General features: G+C 37.1%; 2 protein-coding genes across 2 annotated transcripts in view; one reads left to right on the top strand and one right to left on the bottom strand.

Moving 5' to 3' along the window:
* Positions 1-11: 11 nt before the first annotated feature.
* LOC134528422 (large ribosomal subunit protein bL32m) lies at positions 12-8,512 on the bottom strand. Its single transcript, XM_063362022.1, has 4 exons — positions 8,322-8,512; positions 6,900-7,151; positions 4,681-4,823; positions 12-307 (listed from the first exon to the last, which is right to left on the bottom strand). The coding sequence occupies exons 1-4, from the start codon at positions 8,422-8,424 to the stop codon at positions 188-190; spliced, it is 618 nt and encodes a 205-aa protein (XP_063218092.1). The 5' UTR covers positions 8,425-8,512; the 3' UTR covers positions 12-187.
* A 239-nt stretch (positions 8,513-8,751) lies between these two features.
* Positions 8,752-15,349, top strand: part of LOC134528419 (all trans-polyprenyl-diphosphate synthase PDSS1) — a 203,376-nt gene continuing 196,778 nt past the window's right edge. Inside the window, exon 1 of the mRNA XM_063362020.1 lies at positions 8,752-9,005. Within this exon, the coding sequence (XP_063218090.1) occupies positions 8,817-9,005 (189 nt within the window). The 5' untranslated portion in view covers positions 8,752-8,816. The remainder of the gene's footprint in view (positions 9,006-15,349) is intronic.

Here is a 15,349-nt window from a genome sequence, read left to right as displayed (position 1 = left end):
AAAAAGTATGGTTCAGTATGTTTTTTTTTGTTTATTTAGAAGAATGTACAATATGGTAGACTGTCATCAAACCAAAGATTGCACTTGGTTTGAGTGCATGAATTTCATCATACATTGAATAATCTGACCATGTACACGTTAAACTAAACTCTGCGAAGTGCGTGCGGTACGAAAAGTGCGACCCGGCTCATGCCAGCTCCGATGGCTTCACGTCGGAGCTGTCCGACGGAGGGGTCGTGGTTTTCTGAAGTAAGTTCTTGCTGAACCAAGAGGGCCGGGGCTTGTCCATCTCCACAATGCGTTTACCCTGAAAGGAACGGTTTTAATTACAAGTTCGTTCGCAGTCTTCCGGCAATCCACATGAATGCAGACCAGGTAAAAACAACTGGCCTTGACTTGCGGGAAGCCTTCCATTTCACAGACGAGAGAGCCACACCCAAAGTTCCCCGAAGGTTGTTTAGCAAATAACTTTTTAATATGTAGCTATCCAAGGGCTAGGACACCGTTTACATGATTTCACAGTATCTTTAATGTTGTAGCTATCCTAACCAAATCAACCGTCCACAATGTTTTAAAGTATTTATAATGTAGCTAACCTAACCTAATTGACCATTAGTTATCATGAGTTGTCCAAAATAAAAATAAAAACCCGAAGATGCACGATCAGGCGTTTGGCTCTCTCGTCTGTGAAAAGAAGGCCTCCCTTGACTTGCAGCATGCAGGGATACAGCTTAAAAAAACAATCACTACATACAAGCATGTTGTGGTAGTTTCTGTCACATATAATGTTCCATGAACTAATGTCTTCTGATTCACTATTGGGATTAAGTAGGATATATATGTGTTTCAAGAGAAATGTAATATTGCTTTCAAGACTTTACAACTGATAGAAGCATTAAACACACCTGCACCAATATCATTACTAACTTATATATATAAGAAAAAAAAGATTGGGTGTTAGACATCTGGACAAGCTCAATGAGCGTGGCATGAAGAACTAAAAATCCCTACCAGGGTAAGACACAGCAACATGAGTGAAAGAGCTTTTGAATAAATACGGGCAGTGTTAAATTGTAACACCTTGGTGTAGCTGAATCATACAATTATTGCAAAGGCAAAACAGACATTTTACTACTTGTAACAAAATAAATATTATACAGTAGATCCTCTTTTTACATATTTCAAGGGACCCGAAAAAATATATGTAAAATGCAGGAATATGTAAAAAGTGGGAAATGCTAAATTTTTTAAAATTAATATTTACCTGTTATAAATACCATTATAAGCAGATAGTATGCACTAAACAAAGTCAAATGTTACATATTCTCAAGTTTTACACACTAATAAGCACTTCATTATCTCAAACAGTAAAACAAAGACAACCTTAACAGCACTTTAAACACAATTGTTAATAAAAATTGTTACTATACAATAATTATCTTCAATATCACACTTAGTCAAATACAATCAATCTTAATTAAAGCTTCTTGAAGTCTGAAATGTGCGATTGTTTTGAACGGAGTCTGCACAAGTGCTCAATGTCCACCTCAAGTTTGTGCAGGGTCGGAATAAGGTCTTCAGCATTATTGAAACTAGACACAAATTTTTTTTAAGGTACACACCGCCTGAGTTGCTTCTGCCTGCGTTGGAATAGGTTCTTCACCATCTTCGGCTTCTTCGCTGTCTTGACAGTCAACAGAAGCATTTTCTGTCAGATGGTTGTCGACAATGTCATTTAAGTCTTCAATTTCTGTTGTTACAACATCACTGTCTACTTCTACAAAGTCACTAAATAACACACCAGCTTGCAGTTTTGCCACCACTTCATCAAGTTGATCATTACTGGATAACTCTTCAACAGCAGTCACTCCAGAAGAAAAGAATCCAGCTTTCTTGAAACAGCTATAGTTTCTGGCTGTACCTTGTTCCACGAATAAGCAATGTTATTAAGTGCATCAAGAACATTGAACTTCAAGGTGGTGGGGTCTTTTCCAGATTCCAGCATGCACAGAGCTTTCTGCACCAACCTTTTCCTGTAGTTTACCTTGAACACATGAATTATGCCCAAGTCTAAAGGCTGCAGATGGCTGGTGCAGTTAGCAGGAAAAAAGACCAACTTTACGTTCCTCAGCTCTATGTGATGTGGATGTGCTGGACACTGGTCAATAAAAAAGGACAATTTTACGGTTTTGGCTTCCCATTTTCACATCCAGTGCATGTAGCTGAGACTCAAAAATGCTACTAGTCATCCAAGCCTTCAAGTTTGATGAATACTTTGTGGGCAGTGTTTTTATGTTCCTAAAACATCTGGGATTCTTACTTTTACCAATTACAAATGGTGGCAAGTTTTCACTGCCATCTGCATTTGTCGCAAGAAGAACGGTAAGTCGTAATTTACTGTTTTTTTCCTCCATGGCAGCGTTCTCCTTTAAAACTGAGTGTTTTGCTTGGCATCACACCATAGAACAGTCCAGTTTCATCTGCATTAAATACATCCCTTGATGCGTAATCCAAGAGATGATGACATAACTGCTCAGTTTACCAGGTTTCAACTTTCGTCACAGATTACTACTTATTACTTTCGCCACAGATTGTACTGAAACTGAACACAACATTATTTCTTTCTTTAAATCTGCAAATCCAGCCGTTAGATGCAGTGAAATCTTTGATTCCTAACCTATCAGCTATTTGCAGTGTTTTCTCACGAAGTAAAACACCACTGACGGGAATGTTTGCAGATAGTGCTTCAGTAAACCACTTTTTCAAAATCTCTTTCAGCTTCTCGTAAATTGATGACCTTACATACTTTTGCTTATTCGCGGTCGCTGCCCCACATTTAACAGAATTTTCTTCCACTGTCTTGCGGTTTCTCAAAATCGTGTTCAGTGTTGAACACGAAATCTTAAGTTCGTTAGCAAGAGAAACTTGGGTACCCAAGTGCGCATCATAGCATTCCAAAATGTCCAATTTTTCATTGTGAGAGTTTTTCTTACACTTTTTTCGGACATCATGAATACTCCTGCACTAGCAAATTATTTATTTCAGATTTTGGGCAAATATTTAAATAAAACTAAACTATCACTTGTTACGAATTGGAAAAAACGTAGCACTATTGTTGCCATGTTCGGAATTCGCTACTGCCAACTGCTCCCAGAAACTTTTTTTTTTGAGAATTTGTTAAAATCATTAAAATATAAAATACCATTTATATTTTTATAAATGATTTACAAATTTTAATTATATTGCTAACACAAACGGCCATTCTATAATTTTAAATCACTAATATTAAGTTGCCCAGAAAAACTTACCTTCAACTAACTACATAAGTGAAACGAGCTTGACCACACATACACGAAGATGCCATTTTTGCTGGAATTAGTTTTCTTTAAATAATTTTAGGTTACGCTCCGTAATCGCGTCTATAACTTTTAATTTAAAGTGCGTACATAAATTTATGTATAAATATTTAAATGAATGGCACATTTTGTTTTAACTTTGCCTATTGTTTCCGCATATCAGAATATTTAGACGTATGGCCGTATAGTTTACCGTGGCACCGAATAAAATTTCGAAGTGAAGGTTGTTTACAATGGCAAATGAAGGTATCGCGAGTATGTGCATGGACGTATTAGAAATATGTTCTAATCATAATAATACTCACTTTATTTTATAGTGTTCTTTCTGAACTTTTTATGATGGTATTCTCACAGATGCTGCGCTGTTGCAACGTAAATTACGTGAAATGCTTCCGCAAATAGCGGGAAAATAATGCATTAATACTATATGGGAAATGATGGTGCAAATAAAAAAATACGTTAACTACGGGAAAACGCAAATCCCAGGTACGTGAAAAAGTGGTACTACTGTATTAGAATATCATGGGGATACACATATTTAATTTTGTGGAAATTTGCTATTTGTAAACTTATCACCCCATTGGTAACTAGAGAAGACAAGTATTGAAAGAAAGAAAAAAAATTAAATGTTATTTGAAAATGGCTGTAACAAGTAACATGGCTTTTAGCTGTCCATAATACTTGCTGCCAAAATATTTGGAATCCTTGCAGTAAGTGGAGTCCAAGCTTCTCGCCTCTCAGTGAAGAATAATGTCCTTAAAAGCAAATACGTGAGCATGATAAATACTGTGGTTAACTGCACAACTAAAGTCTTACTCTGTGCCTGCAGTGAGATTCTGACACACGCAGATAGGTAGGTACCTTTATGGAAACAATAAAAGACTATGAAGTTGGTGGTGAATAAACAAGGTTAAATGGCCAGCTAAAACTTTTTAAAGTGTAAGAGGGGAAACGAGTTTGCTTAACACATGCAATGGTGATGCTGCAGAAAACCTGCACATTGTCAACTCCACAACAGTATTTTATAGAGCTGTTAGACATATAATTAGTAAGACAATTCACAGTTATTCTGCACAGATCTGGAGCACGGGGAAGAGCAATAAACGAAGGAATGTAAAAACTTGCTGGATCAAGTGTGTGCAAGCAAGATAAATTGTTCTAAGACTCACATGGCCAAGAGCAAGTAACGGATGAGAACAGACTGCATACAAACCTTACAAAGTGTAGTGGAGAGAACAGCCAGGAAAAAACTGTGAAGACACAACGTATGGGCAAATAGGACCAAACAGATAAACTAACGGAGACCAGAATTGGCGTCACTGACCTTCCAGAATTCATTTGGTTCAGCTTCTGCTTCTCCTTCGTACAGAACTATGACTTCTTGCTCTACTGGACTCAATCCCAGCTCTGCCTCGATTTTTGTTTGCATTGCTTCCGTTTCTAGCCGGATTTTTTCATAGCAGTGTGCTGCAACACAAAACATTTTACGATAGTTTAAAAAAAATTGTTTCAGCTTTCAAATTTTTCTTTTAAACTACAACACTCATACATGACAAGTATTAAGGGGCCGACCTAGTTTGGGGTGTATTTTTGTTAGTGAGGCGACTAGTGATGCATGCCGGTGCTTCTAGTGCTGTGTTGCCTCTAAGCACAATGCTTTGAACTGGTGTGCATAGTGCAACTATGACATTTGACAGTTTACCATAATATGGTGGAGAAATGAAGATAAAGGTTAATACAAGTCCCTTGAGTGCTTACAAGAATATACACCAGGTTTTTCACACCCAACAATTATTCTGAAAACTCACGTTTTAGACATTTTTACTTTTCCAATACAGTTTAAAAACAAAATATGAAAGCGTAACTATTCCTCATCTGCCCTCGGAATATTCTTAAAAGATTTCCGTAAACAGACACTTCTTGGATATCTTGAGCAGTTTTTAAATTGTCTTTTCCTTAAGTTCTGCACACGTATGTCCTCCCAGGTAGGTGGGGGCTTTAATACTAATGAATCTGTTTACAAAAAAAAAAAAAGAATTTGTAAAAAAATTTGATGCACATATTTTTAAATGTAAATTTTAATGTAAAACTTACCTGCCATATGTAATTCTGTAAATGGTTTTTGGACATGTGAAGCACTGATGGACGTTCTGATCCAGCACGAACTTCAAATTACTGTTCTTAACATGATGCTGCATCTGATACAGATAAAATTTATAACCTTTAACCTTAGTCAAAGGGGGGAGGGGGAATGATAACCATGAAGCTGCCCATTCTTCACTGCAGTTTTTTTTACGATAAAATTTTGTCTCTGTCTTCAATTAATCTGTGTTGCTCATATCAAGAGGTGATGAAAAACATATTACATTGATGAGTGCATAAAAACACTTTCAATACAAGTGAAACCCAACCCATCAGCAACAGGTACATCAGTTACATAGAAGGATTTTAAGCAAATATCTTTAAAAAAAAAAGTCATAATTACTTGATACTGTAATTTTTTTTGTGTGGTCGTATATTTCTACATCTTTGAACGACACAAACACTAAATATAGTATTGGTAAATATGTATGGTCGATTAGGTCAGGTCAGTTACATTATAAATACTTTCAAACTAAGCGGACATTAAAAATAATGTGAATTTAATTTAATGGTTCTTTAGTTTTAAATTATTTATAATGTAACTGACCTGACCTAACAAAACCCGGACAAATGATGAACATTAACAACTCACGTAATTTTTTTTACTTATTACTTGCGCAACAATATACAAATAAAAAAATAATACTTTAAAATTAGAAACGTTAAAAACTCACCTAAGTTGGAGGCGGGTACATTTCCTTTGCCACTATAAGGAAATGATGTAGTCGTTCACGGCAGAAGTTGACCAATTAATTAAACATCGTATTGAACAATAAATGAATAAATAATCAAGTATTGGTTCATTTGAATACTGACCAATCATGGAATAAATAATCACCTATTGGTTCATTTGAATACTGGCCAATCACGGAACAGTCACGTGACAAAATTGTCCAATAAGAAATATGATACTCGTAAACAAAAAACCTTATTATCTGAGACAAGAAACAATGGTGATCGCCGCATACTACGCAGGTATTGTGATGAAAATTAAAAAATTCAATATCTCCTAAAGTATTTGGAATTTCTTACCTCCGCCGGTTGATTTGAAAAGAGGAAGTGAAAGAGCACAGAATAAAAGTATTTTCAGATTTTTAGCATTTTTTTTGGCATCTACCGCGACTCTACATATGATGAAATTTAAAAATTCTATATCTCCTAAAGTATTTGGAATTTATTACCTCCGCCGGTTGATTTGAAAAGAGGAAGTGAAAGGGCACAGAATAAAAGTATTTTCAGATTTTTAGCATTTTTTTTGGCATCTACCACGACTGTACATATTTACCATAGTATTTGTAGTCTACGCCTCCTGAACTCATTACTTTCAGATCCACGACTGCCTAGAAATGTTATTCAGCTCAAAAGGCTGAATGAAACCCGTGATCTGCCGGGAATACCTACGACACAAGACCCCCGCCTCGTGATGATGCCCACAGTTGCTGCACACCAGGAGATTTCTCTTTGGCTGCAACAACTTGTACACGTAGTCGGGATGCCCGAACTTCCTCTTCAGCCGCTTCTCGACAGAGCGCCTGCTCTTGGGCACGGCCCACAGCATGCCGTCCTCCCACACGTTCGGCAGTTGGCAGTCCTGCGATCCGTGGCCTGCCAGGCCGCTGCCCTGCAGCGCCACCTGCGTGCCCGGCCAGTGTTCTGCAAGCACGTGCGGTGTCTGCATACGAGCCCCATCTCAGGCTCGGATCAACTCAGGATCGATTAGTTGGTTGGTAAGAATCCTCGCTAATCCCTTTATCATGCTGGGACATTGAAATAAGCTGGCTTGGCTTGAGAGTTTTGCAGCAAAAAGTTGGAAGAAATAATTGTCATCAGCAGTTGTCAACGTCCTGGATTATTTCTACCAACTTGACGTGTTCGAAACCCACGAGCCAAGCAGTGAATGCTAAAAAACTAACAAATATTAAAATAATAATATCTGTTATGTAAATATAATGACGTAAATTTGTTTTGTGTTTTAATAGCGTAGCTGAGAATGTATTTAACAAGAGATATCCCAGATCCTGTTGAAGACACCCTACTGTTTACTTAATACTAACTGCAACTTGATCCTGTGGTCCTACAGAGATCCTTAGGATAATAGCGTAGCAGAGACCAAGAAAAAAAAACAGGAATTTTTGATGTAAGTACATTATGGCTAGGGCCAAGACTGTTTTCCACCCTTATTGTGCCTTATTAGCATAGAAAACTGTCTTGGCCTTGGCTGTAATGTACTGACATTAAACATTTCTATTATTTTAAAAAGAGTCTCAGCTAAGCTATATTCCTTAGGATCTCTGTAGAACCACAGGATCAAGTTGCAGATAGGATCAAGTTGCAGATAGAATCAAGTAAACAGTATGGCAGCGACAAAAATCAGGTCAATCTCTCATGGAAAACAGTCTCAGCTACGCTAAAGCACAATAGTGGCAGTCGAGTCACTGCACCGGCTACCTAAATGTAACCAGCATGACTGAAAAATGTCAGGGAGTAACAAAGTGTAATGTAATTACATTAAAAAATAAGTTTTAAGTAAGAAAAAAAATCTTTTTGCTACAGGTAATCGCTATCACGCACTTATAAAACTTTTTTTGTTAACAAAACGAATAAATTAACCTAAATATTTTTTTGATGGTGCCATTAACATGGCACTGTTAACAAATGAGGAAAATCAGATTATTTGTTTAAAATAATTCAGTCACCATCAGTTGGAGTAGTAATATACTACAAATAAATTTAAATTCACGAAGTTAAAACGCTCGGAAAAATTAAAGCAATAAAAAAACCTAACTACAAAAACTACACCGATAGTATTTGGAGAATACTTACCTGGGGCAAATGTTTGACGTAATACATTTATCAACATATTATCCAATTGTTTTAAAGTATTACTTAATCTACGAACGGCATTTAACGCCATTATTTCTAACATTTATTGCACGCAGTTGTAACGTCGTCTGCTAAAACTTAAGAATTTAATATTCAATCTTTGTGTTTACTTTTTTATACCTACAGTGTGCAACAGTTGGAAAAGAAAAAACTCGGTAATAGATTAGTACTTAAATTAAACCTTTTATAACACTAATAATACTTTAAAATAATTCTAATACTTTTGTCACTCCTAATTTTTAATACAAAACCTTCATAAATGGTAAACTTTTGAATTTTCTATCAAATAAATTTCTCTTCTTGCAGGCACGCCAACTGTCACAAACAAAATTTGTATCTTCAAACAGTCGAATAACGAAATTGATGCTGTAAGAGTGAGAGAAGTAAATTACATACTAAAACAACTTGAAGTTGATTTCACTCTCGAAAGGCGGTATGTTTGGGGACCGTCGTCTCACAACAGTTTGGACTATGGCGTGTATAGGATCGGGAAGACTCTGTGCTCGTGTGGAGAAATTGTGCCAGCTGGGACACAACTTACAAGCAAGAAGAAAAGCATCATTTGTGAAATTTAAAGAACTTAATCTTCATCAGAATGCGAGGATTTTACCCGAGAGCTGCCAGGTTAGTTGATTTATTATCTTGACTTTATTATTCACGCAATTATTTTTTTTGTGAGTAAAATATTTTTTTTTTTATATTACATAATGCGTCCGTACTCACAGCGTAGAGGTTAGACAGCATGTTTGGAATGAAACAATCGGTTCTGTGGAATTTTAGTATTTGGGAATGACAGAGTTATTGTAAGGCACTTGCATTTATTATGGTTCGGGAATATTTTTGCACACCGCCAGCAACTTTGATTTAATTACGGATATTACTCCTGATCAAAGTTAGCGGTACGTACCCGAATTTTCTGCATTTAAACCGTAGTTCATACAATTGATAAATGAAAAATTACTAAAATTAGCATTTTGAATTATTCAGTAATTTTGTGTGGCACCACGTATTTTTGTTCGTCAGTAACTATAAATTATTGGCTCGGGTCCAGAATGAGAATTCGCCATTATTAGCAGACGACAATCATAGGGAACGGAATTGAAATTACCGCGAAATTTGATTTTTGACTTTCAAACATTTCATTCGTGAAATTATATTCAGTGCTTAGTGCCAATCGCACGGAACTTCAGCGTTATGCTTTCTTCATTGAATATTATCTGTACCTACTTGTAAGAAACGTTTTTCAGGCCCATATAATTTAAGTGGTCTAATACTGACCCAATTTTTGGCAGAGTAGTCGCTTTTTAGAAATTCTTCGTGTTTTTTTATGGTTTGTTTATGATGAAATTATTTCAATTAATTTTTATCTGATTAAATTTACCTATTTTAAAATTGTATGGTATTTTTTTTTGTATTGAAAACTCTTACTCTTAATGAAAACGTAGTTCTTGGCTACTAAAACAGATTACGACGCAGACAAAAGATAAATTATCGCAATACTCGAAGTCAGGGTCTGTGCCTGTGTTACGTTATGTTGCTGGGCATTTGATAACGTAGGTTCGAGTCTCGCCACGCTCTCCTCTTGGAAATTGATCGAATCGTTTGGAGCACCCCACATTTTTCGGCCTATCGTATTAAAAAAAAGGAGAAAAAGTTTAAATAATAACATGAAATGTTTGAAGTTCTTATTTTATAAATTGGTAGGATACTATGCCGTGGTACTTAGTTTGTGATGGCTTACGAGCTAAGTAACTTAGGTCTATCCTAAACATAAATCACACGATTGAACCAAGGGATACAAATTAGTTACTCGTTATTATTAATGCTGCATGACTGATATTGGCACGTAAAATAGACAAAATGCGAAAAAAAAATTTTTTTTTCTCAAACTACAAAAATTTATGAAAATAAATTTTTAGTGCTTTGTTAGGTGTCGTATCTAGCCTTGAAGTGTGTGCAAATTAATAAAGTAGATGGTATTGCGCTTGATAAATCTGTAGAGTATTAAAAAAAAACTGTACATTCACGGTTTACCTTTTTAATCGTGAGGCTGCCTTCGAAACCGATGTCAGACTCTCTCGCGCCTTTCTCTCTTAACCAAGCCATCATATTAAGGTTGAAGTAGAGTGGACGTCCTTACAAGCCTATAGTCGGTTGTGTACAGAACCCGCGAAATGTATTTAAAAGTACCGCAGCAACTGCTACAAGTGTTAAAAAAAAATTAAATTAATTCAAAGGAAAGAATATAACACTGCAAAAAAATCTCGTCACAGTTATAACTAATTTCATCCCTAAAACGGTAGAGCATTAATTTTCTCGATGTCAGAATAGATTTCATGTAGGAACCATGTTGGTTTGTAAAAGAAGTGTAATATATGGCATTGCAGCAATATTGCTGTAAGATGTGATCCAGCACTAAGTCCCACGTGCTAGGCTTCACGGCTTCACAGTGGATGCGCTGATGTAACCTCGCGTCTCTGCTGAGGAATGGACCGGCCCCAGTCGTGCATGGCATACTCACAGTAAGTTGTCTGCGAGCACATGTAAGGAACATGAACCCACTTTAGAACCAGAACTCATTAATCACACATTTATAAGGACTGTACATACTCTTCCCGGCTGATATTTTTTTTCTCTCTCTTTTTTGGGTGTTCTTTGTCCTTTTTGAAAATATATATTTTTTTATTTATTTTAAAAAATAGCGGGCATTGATGGGCAGTTAGTTGCAGTTCTGTGAGGTGGACGGATTGACACAAACACGAAATTCCTCTCTTCACTCTCGTCTTCTCTTCTCCTTCGCTAGCCTGTCAGCAGTCGCCCAGGTTAGGGCACTATAAAGACGAGGTTCTAACACTGGCGGGTCCAGAGGGGGGGCCATAGCGGCATGGCCCTCCCCTGAACCCGGAATATATATTTAATTTTCTCCTAATTCCTTACCATAGTTTCTCCAAAACATACATAAGTGTTATTTCACTGCAGTTCTATTGATAACAGGACGTTTTTGAACTACAAATAAAACCAACTAAATATTTTTAAATTTTAAATGTGCGAATATTGTATTAGAAAATTTAATTTGGCCCTCCCCTGACCTTCATTCTGGATCCGCCCTTGGGTTCTAACGACCTCCTCTCTCCTACAACACACCGACAAGCCTCTAATGCACACCAACACGACACTACATCACGCCAGTTAGCCGATCTTACTGGTGGGGAGCTTCTCTCCCCCGCCGATGACAGGTACACGTAACTTTTTCTAGCATTACACAACCTGCCAGCGCACACACAGGCCCGTGTGCTAAACCTATCCTACAAGACACGCACCCCCGCCGTCGATACAAATGATTCTTCACCAGTGTGGGGTGCACCTGAATTACTATGCACTTAGCGAGTTGTGGAAACTTCGGTTTCTGGCCTCGCCCACGCTTACTGCCCCGGATGGCAATATTATGAGGCCTCCTCTCTCCCCCACCACTCCACCCATGTCTCGCGCGAGAAGGGACGTCCTACTCCAGGCTAGCTCAGCAGCACGCGGTGGTAAAATGAACTTGTCTCCGTGAAGTGACCAATTTTAAAGGTTCTGCACCTTGAGGTACTTAGCCTCTAATGTTTCAGTTTTTTATTTTATTTAGCATTGTAGTTGCTATAACACGGCAGAAAAAAAAGATACATAGCGAAGCGTTTTTGAGGATTGTACAGTGATTTTTTCAACTTTCTTTTTCGAAGGATATTTGTTTTCCAAATTGCTGGCGGTAGGTAATGTAATGTAAACATACTGAATGAGCTCTCTCTATATAATATATATATACGTATATATAATTGATAATATTGATAATTGATAATATTGATAATTGATAATATTTATTGTCTTTAGACACAGGGTGCAATATACATTGTCATTGAAAATACATAATAATATATAAATACACATTTTTAAGTTTAAAGAAAAACATCTTAACAATAATATAACTTTACACAAACTTAAGGTCATTAATATTTAAATTGTTCCAATCGTCGATTATTTAAAGGATTGGATATGAGCCATATATATGTATGTATATATACACATACACACACATATATACATACATACACACATATATGTATATGTTTTACAATCGTCTTGTATGGACTTCTAATTTCTTAATGAGAGATTGATTATACTTAACACCAGATAAAATAATATGTAATTGAACACTTTATGTATAAAATATTTCGAGTCACAGTTGTGGCTGAACGCTCGGACAGAATCCTCACCGTGGGGCCTGGAGAGCATGGGTTAGCCACTAGCGAGGCGGTACCCAGAAAAATTTGAAAAAAAAAAAAAAATCTTAGAAAACGTTTCGAAGCCAACCTGGAACTTAAATTCCGACGATGGTAATACAGTATCACGAAAAACTAACTTGAAATTGAAAGAATTCTGACCACCACTCTAAACGATATGCGAATAACAGATGATTCCAACTATTTGTTGGCTAATCTAGCAACGCCTCCTGAAAGTGAACCCTCTAGTGAGATATCAGGGGTGACCAATTTGGCGATCACCACTTGACTGTTAAATAAACTGAAATCATACAAGATAGCACATTCCTCAAAAAATTTCAATTGCAAACTATACTTTCCAGTTTCTGTAGATGAGAGTCGAGATCTCGCTTACATGTATGCTCCGTAGCAAACCAAAATGAAGAAAGGAAGCTTGTTATTGGTACTAAAATACCACACAATATTCCAATTGTGCTGTTGTATTTTTCAATTTGTTTTTCAAACTGTTATAAAGTATAATTGACCAAAAAAATGTAAATGTTTCATGCCAAATATTAAAATAACACTAGCCACATGACAAAACTCAAATGTCATTATTTATGTTATTACTAGCTGCAGTACCCGGCGTTGCCCGGGCTGAACACAGGGTGATACACTGTCCGCGAGTTAAAGCAAAATGGATAGGGCTATATGGCAGTGTGGTGGACACAGAGAAATGACACTCAATTACTGTTTGTATGTCTATGATCTATGGTTTTACGTTTACCCGTGGTGATCGGTTGAACGATCTAGAATTTAATGCGCTGCAGCGCCATCTAGCGGCGAGTTACAAAAATATGGATAGCATAAAAACCGTCTCCATAAAGAAGAAAAAAAAACTTCGATGTGCCAACTTTCATGGCGATCGGTCAAACGGTGTTGTAGTTTATCGACGTCATACATAAATACCAACATCCTATATATACCTATATTCTCATATTAATATAAAACATTTACTTTGTTGTTTCAAACAACAATTAAAATGTGTATATATTAACTAGCGACTACCTCGGCTTCGCACGGATGCGATTTACAAATGAGGACCCATTTTGATTTAATAACTAAAGAGTTATAAGTATCAAACATCCGTAAGTCTCCAGTATTTTAAAAAAATATATACATTCAAACACGTACTGCCCATAACTAAAGAATTTCTTTGTAAACAATGTCAGCGTAAGTTATGTAAGCGCCCTAATAGCTTCTTTTTACGACTTGATTACAAACATCAAGATTTATCTACTATATTTAAATTAGATATGAATTTATTATACGCACACATATTCCGGAATAAATTATCTAAATGATGGTGGAAGCCGCATCAAAATCCATTGCATAGTTTAGAAGAACTAAGCGAACAGACAGACGCGGGGAGCGACTTTTTTTGTACTATTTAAAGAAGAGATATGGAAGTTACTAATTATGGGGGTGAAAAAAATTTGCTTCGAGCTTTTGTGACTTTGTCAAAACTGATGGCGTACAACCGTCTATTTCCATGTTTAATAATGAAGATGTTGACTGTTATTGTAAACGTATGTTGTGTTAACAGTAAAAGAAAAGTCTTCCCTGCACAATGGCTAAGCGGTAATGAAGTCAGGAAAACAAAGAGTTATCTCGGAAAGAATTACAGCGACAGCAAAGCAAAACTTACGTGTTTCGTGCTCAGCGTCGAGTGATACCCTGCCATTGTCACTCGGCAGTCACTCCAGAGATGTCGCCTGCGCCTCGGGCCTGGCGGCCAGCCAATGGCAGGCTTAAAGCTGAAACACTTGCTGTATTTGTATTCCCAGCAAATGGCAGGCTTAGAACTGAAACACTTGCTGTATTTGTATTCCCAGCAAATGGCAGGCTTAGAGCTGAAACACTTGCTGTATTTGTATTCCCAGCAAATGGCAGGCTTAGAGTTGAAACACTTGCTGTATTTGTATTCCCAGCAAATGGCAGGCTTAGAGCTGAAACACTTGCTGTATTTTGTATTCCCAGCCAATGGCAGGCTTGAAAGCTGAAACACTTGCTGTATTTGTATTCCCAGCCAATGGCAGGCTTAGAGCTGAAACACTTGCTGTATTTTGTATTCCCAGCAAATGGCAGGCTTAGAGCTGAAACACTTGCTGTATTTGTATTCCCAGCAAATGGCAGGCTTAGAGCTGAAACACTTGCTGTATTTTGTATTCCCAGCCAATGGCAGGCTTGAAAGCTGAAACACTTGCTGTATTTTGTATTCCCAGCAAATGGCAGGCTTAAAGCTGAAACACTTGCTGTATTTTGTATTCCCAGTCAATGGCAGGCTTAAAGCTGAAACACTTGTATTTTGTATTCCCAGCAAATGGCAGGCTTAAAGCTGAAACACTGGCTGTATTTTGTATTCCCAGCAAATGGCAGGCTTAAAGCTGAAACACTTGTATTTTGTATTCCCAGCAAATGGCAGGCTTAAAGCTGAAACACTGGCTGTATTTTGTATTCCCAGCAAATGGCAGGCTTAAAGCTGAAACACATGCTGTATTTTGTATTCCGCTGAGTGGCGCTGTGGCGGGTAGGCTGAGAGGGCGGCTCACTAACTGAACTACACGTAACATTGCATTCAAAAACTACACGCACATCCGTGTGTTACCTCGGATTATATCCCAGAAACCGAAACGCCAATCGCTTGAAGAAAAATGTGTTTGTACTTAT

This window comes from Bacillus rossius, chromosome 1 (assembly GCF_032445375.1).
Source record: "Bacillus rossius redtenbacheri isolate Brsri chromosome 1, Brsri_v3, whole genome shotgun sequence".
NCBI classification, from domain to species: domain Eukaryota; kingdom Metazoa; phylum Arthropoda; class Insecta; order Phasmatodea; family Bacillidae; genus Bacillus; species Bacillus rossius.
Note: the sequence above shows the minus strand (reverse complement) of the source record. Positions and strands in the feature narration are given on the sequence as shown.

Bases quoted from the DNA above. Each gene is read 5' to 3' on its own strand.
- LOC134528422 (XM_063362022.1), bottom strand. From the start codon at position 8,424: ATGTTAGAAATAATGGCGTTAAATGCCGTTCGTAGATTAAGTAATACT. The intron at 7,152-8,321 runs GTAAGTATTCTC...ACGTGCTTGCAG, and splicing joins ACGTCAAACATTTGCCCCAG to AACACTGGCCGGGCACGCAG. The intron at 308-4,680 runs GTCAGTGACGCC...CGTTCCTTTCAG, and splicing joins AACCAAATGAATTCTGGAAG to GGTAAACGCATTGTGGAGAT.